The sequence below is a fragment of the Miscanthus floridulus genome, chromosome 6 (assembly GCF_019320115.1).
Source record: "Miscanthus floridulus cultivar M001 chromosome 6, ASM1932011v1, whole genome shotgun sequence".
In the NCBI taxonomy this organism is placed as follows: domain Eukaryota; kingdom Viridiplantae; phylum Streptophyta; class Magnoliopsida; order Poales; family Poaceae; genus Miscanthus; species Miscanthus floridulus.
Genome location: NC_089585.1, coordinates 43,084,873 through 43,090,423, shown reverse-complemented (window position 1 = coordinate 43,090,423; position 5,551 = coordinate 43,084,873). Strand labels below are relative to the sequence as shown.

General features: G+C 49.1%; 1 protein-coding gene across 1 annotated transcript; it reads right to left on the bottom strand.

Annotated features, from left to right (window-relative positions):
- Nucleotides 1-4,364, bottom strand: LOC136458160 (uncharacterized). The gene is made up of 9 exons (XM_066458147.1): nucleotides 4,129-4,364; nucleotides 2,546-3,082; nucleotides 1,893-1,958; nucleotides 1,639-1,805; nucleotides 1,388-1,535; nucleotides 1,214-1,301; nucleotides 756-1,111; nucleotides 563-667; nucleotides 1-468 (listed from the first exon to the last, which is right to left on the bottom strand). The coding sequence occupies exons 1-9, from the start codon at nucleotides 4,240-4,242 to the stop codon at nucleotides 199-201; spliced, it is 1,851 nt and encodes a 616-aa protein (XP_066314244.1). The 5' UTR covers nucleotides 4,243-4,364; the 3' UTR covers nucleotides 1-198.
- Between the last annotated feature and the right edge of the window lie 1,187 nt (nucleotides 4,365-5,551).

Here is a 5,551-nt window from a genome sequence, read left to right as displayed (position 1 = left end):
TGCTCATAACACTAGCTGCATCAAGCTAACACTATATTCATATATGTAAAAGTCACAGATTAAAGAACCCTAGAATCACCCGGGAAAATTACAGAAAAGCTGCTAGTTTTTTTTTTCCTCAACCAGAATGTCAAACAGCAGCAGTAGGCCAGCAGGACGTCGACCGTTCTTGAGGCCTTCCGTGAGGGGCTGAGGGGCTCACTTGCCCCCTCCAGGCCCTCCCAGCGTGAGCACGACATCGTGCAGGTCGCTACTACCTCGCTCGGGCTCGGACTTGACGGCCTTTGCCGGGAACCCTTGCCGCGCGTGGTGGGCACAGTCGGGCAGCACGAAGCCCGTCGCCTGTGGCACCGGCCGGGCGTGGACAGGGATGGCGTGCGCCAGCAGTGGCCGTTGCTGGGGAGGCACGGCTGAGCTCGTCAGGATCTGGTGATGAACCGTCGGTCTCGGAGCTGTAACTCCAGGTCCCTGAGGGGAAAGCCAAAGGCAAGAAACATCAACAACACACCAAGTATGGAGCCCTGATATCATCTATAATTTTGTTTCCGGATGGATTGCTTACAGGAGCAAATAGAACGCCTCTGAAGAGCTGCCCATTCACGACGGCGGTCATGAGGTACCCAGAATCGAAAGCTCCATCGATCGTCCCATGAACCTCTGCGCCAATCTGCAGATGCGAAGCAGTAACCATTAAGAAGCATGATCGACAATGAACATTGTTCCGATGAATGAATTAGTGTGTGAGAGTGGCATACAAGGGGTGGGCCAGGAGGCCGGGGCTGAGGCTTATGGTCGGAGGAAAGGAACTGCACTTCCTGCCGATGCTGTGGTGCGATGGTGCGGAGAAACTGGTCCGTCTTCAGAGCCCTTGAGGAAATGCCTCCGGGTCCAGGAGCCCTCAGAGCGCCATTAGCCTTGAGACGAACAAATGGTTGCAGGGCTGAAATCGATGTGTTGGGAGAGGCCGAAAGTTTGTGAGCTCCATTCTGCTCTTGATCTGACTGCGACGGCGAGGAATGTTGGGAAAGAGACAGTGAGTGCTCCTCTTGCTCTGACTCAGGCTCGTTTGGGCGAACTTCACCGGTTTTCCTTCGTTTCGCACGGCCATTCTCTGAAGATACCGACAATGTAACAATACATACATGTGTCACAAATATAGCATCGGCAGAATAGAAAGCCTTGTTTTGCTTTTCATTATTTTCCATTCACTTACCTAGGCCACGCAGGAACGGATTTCTTTGCTCGATTTCTGCTTCTCGAGGTTTCTGAACCATTTCTCCATTGCTCAAACTAGCATCTTTCTGCCATGTTGTCTCATGATGAGTCGTACTGGTGTTTGTGTAACAAATTAAGATCAAAAGTACTCAAGGTAAATTAGGCTACTTACAGTTTCTGATCTGAGAAATTTCCTCTTCTCTTGGCTCCAATGGTTGCTAAGAACCTTGCACATTGAAATGTTGTACCGGCCATTTGGATGCTCAGAGCCCAATTGCAGAATGAGAAGCTCATTCAGGGGACGCTCATCTTCACCACATCTGTAAATTTTCCAAGGTATACAAAATTGTTAACCAACTATAATTTTTGAGATTTGATAATCTCGTATCTACCAGAAACAAAAATCTGTCCCTGCAAACTTACCCTCCATATATTGCAATGTCAGTATCCATGACTACTGCGGTATGAGAAAACCTTCCCTGCGGTTGCTGCCCGCATACCTCAAGCTGACTCCATGAACGGTTTGTGACATCAAGAACCCAGACATCGCTGTAGTATTGCTTGTCACCAACTCCTCCAATAATATAGACCTACACAGACAGCTTTGTTCAGGATCTAGTAAACGCATTTCCTCGCAAAATTTGTTCCTTCTATTTCAAATAGCTGGTGATGCTAACCTTAGACCCAACACTCATAGCTGCATGACCAGCTCTGACGCCAGGCGACGCACCCTTTACCGGAAACTGCGAACAATCATTGAAGTTAAGTTAGCAACACACGATGATACAGTACTCGGATGAGAAATTTCTTGTGCGGGCTGAATGTTTTTTTTTCAAGGTGAAAGAAGGGGAGTTGCTTAGGGTGCGTTTAGATCAAAAAAATTTTTTGGATTTTGGCTCACTGTAGCATTTCGTTTGTATTTGGTAATTAGTGTCTAATTATGGACTAATTAGGTTCAAAAACTTTCCTCTCAGCGATTTCTCGACTAACTGTGTAATTAGTTTTTTTTTTCATCTACATTTAGTACTCCATGCATGTGCCACAAGATTCGATGTGACAGTTACTATGCAAAATTTTTTGGCAACTAAACGGGGCCTTAATTAAACATGCATCATGGCAGTCAGCATCAACAGATGAATACTCCTATAGGAGTACTCCTCGTTACTCTGTGACTGAGAGATGTAACCTAGCAAGTCACCGTCACATTTGGAAAGCGAAAGATAATGGCAATCAATAATCTACACCGGAAACATGCGCATCTAGCAGAGCTGTCAAATTTGAGCCAAGGCAGGCCACTGGCCACCCTACATGACAAGGACATGGCGCTTACCCTTGACCACGCCATGGTGTCGACGTCGAGCACGTCCACCTCGCCGTGGTACCGGTCACCGCAGTCCCCGCCGAAGACGAAGAGCCTGCTGCCGATGGCCACGGCGCTGTGGCTGTCCCTGGGTGCGGGCGGGGCGCGGTCGGCGGCCTTGACCTCCGGCGTGGACCACGTCATGGTGGGCACGTCCAGCACGTGCACGTCGCTGAGGTAGTTGCCCTCCCCCTCCCCGCTCCCGCCGAAGACGACGAGGCGGTCGCCCCCGACGACGGTGACGGTGTGGCTCTCCCGCGGCGACGGCGGCGCGCCCTTGCACTGTGGGCGGGTCCACTCCCTGGTGCGCAGGTCCAGCACGTGCAGGTCGTTCACCTTCTTGCCGCCGTTGGTGCCCCCGAAGACGAGCATCCGGTGGCCCACCAGCGCGGCGCCGTGGCTGTCCCGCGTGCCCGGGCGCTGCCCCGTCGTGGCCAGGGAGCTCCACGCCATGGTCTCCACGTTGAGCGTGAGCACGTCGCTGAAGTGCAGGCCGCCGCAGCATCCCTGGAGGGATCATCGAAGAATTAATCGCATCAGTACAACTCCGACACAGCAACGAATCACTAGTGCTCCATTACTGCTATATACCACCTTAGAAAAGTGACCACATGAACAAAGAAACAGATTGCAGAATGATTGTTCGTTCGTTCTGATCAAGATCACTGTGCAAGTGGAACCATGTGTCGTGTACTGGTAAGTTCGTTCCTCCATGGATCGGATCGTCGAGCAGAGGAGAGGACAGCGTCTGGGTCGGTGCAGTAAAGTAGCACCGATCCAAGATGTCAGTCAGTGTTGCTGGCATTAAACATTTTCTCTTTGCGTGACCACTGACCATCACAGCAGCATACCAATCAGGTAGGGGAAGCTTAAACGCGGGACGGAGTGGTCCTGCATGCTCCAACTGCAACCCTCCCAAGCGGACGGGGGAAAGAGAAACAAGAGCGAAAAGGCTCTCTTCTTCCTTCTTTTTTTCCCCATCCCGCTCTTCGTCCTACCCCCGTCCTGCTGCAGTACATTTGCCGCTAAACCACTGAATTAACAAGTTGTTGGGATAAAATGAAATGTGATGTGAGGCCTCAAGATTCTATTGCAGCAGCAAACTGGATTGCAGCAGGTAATAATTCAACGAAAGGCGAAGCTACTTTTGCTTTGCTACCGCTGTTACTTTTTCATTATGGAGGAATATTTACAGCAAGCATGGACCAAGGACTCCCTCACTTTTGGTGAAAGCTGCACAACATTTTGCTTGTTCACTTGTTGCTACATCAGTGGGAGGAGCAACGGGACAAAACACAGCTCCAAGAGGACGAACACCAGAAAAGATACAACTTTTTCTCCAAAAGAAAAGAACCTGCCCTCAGCCGGGAGAGGCGGGGTCAGAGCATGCGTCTTCCTGATGAACTAGTTCGTCGCAGCAACCAGTATTATTACAGGTATCAATCAAATTAAAGAAAGTTGCACAAGAATTCAGAGAAAAAATAAACGTGGTCGGAGAAGACGGGATCAAGAGGATGAAACAGAACCGCCGCCGGTTGATTAAAGATGCATACCCCGAAGACGTAGACAACCCCTTCGAAGAAGCAGGCGGAGTGGCCCCACCTCTCCGGCGGGTTGAAGCCGACCACCTTGGGGTACAGCCACATTGCCTTCCTCCGCCGCTCCATGCCTCGATTCCTTGTATGTTGTATCGTCCCCCCTCTCTTCTCTCTTTCTCTCTGATGAGGGAGAGAGGAGGAGGAGAAAGGAAGCGAGGGTGGTGGAGGGAGACTGGAGAGAGAGATGAGAAGGAGGGAGGGAGACAGCAAGCGGCAAAGGAAAGATATGGAGGGAGGAGAGAGAGACGGAGCGAGCGTTTTCACAAGGTGTCACACCAGCCGTCTCTGTTGCTGATGAGATTTGCCACAAAGGCGAGGGCGATGTTACAGCCAAAACTTTACGCCCAATCGTATACTATTAAATATAGATTAAAAATATAACTAATTTTACTTAATCTTTTAAATTTAATTAGTTCATAATTTAATTACCTTATAATTTAACAATAAAGTGCCTACAGTAAAATATAGGCTAGCAATGAATTAATTAATTTAATAAATTAATCTCAGGGTTTATAAACGAATTTTGTAATTTATTTTTTTATTAATATCGTACGTTCGATGTGAACCCTAAGACTGGATCTGAACACCACCGGCTAGTTAGGCATCACACATCAATCAATCTGTCGCTCACTGGGGAGATGGACATGGACATGAAAAGATAGGGCCTCTCAACTCATGTCCAAGGTTCTCGCAGTCGCGGCAGGTCGCCCACTCTAGCCCCAGCTCTTATGGCGACCGGCACACACACACACAGCTGCTGCGTGGAGGGGACACGAGTGACCTTGCGATGCAAAGGCTCCCTGCTCTGCGGTGTGGTGTGACCATGTAGTACGTACAGGTTTTCGCACGCACAGCCGCACAGGCACAGGCACAGGCAGCATCTACTGGCTACTGCTGCTACATGAAATGAAATGGATGGTGTGTGGGCGTATGGGGAAACGTGTGCCTGGGAGTGTGTGAGGGAGTATCAAATTGCACACCTACAGTACACTCACTCACCCACTGATGACGGACTACGGACGGACCGTGGCTTTGGCTTGGAGGACGGGGGATTTGTGATTTGTTTTGTCTTGCTCAAAATGATGGGGGTCTGGCGTGGGGAGGCGGCATTGGGGTGTGTGGCCGTGATGCGATGGGAAGCTGTGCTGTTTGTGCCACTCTAGGGCCAAGTCCTAACACGATGCCTAGAATTATTTTCATTGGATAAATTAAAATACCATTAGGGAAGAAGGTTAAGGAAACAAGTTATACAATAAGTTTAGATGACAAGAGGAAGATAAATAATTAGATTAAATTTAAAAATCTATTCATTAAAAATATAGTTTCTATGTACAACATATGTATTACTTTGTTAACATAAAAATCAGTTGTCGGTGCA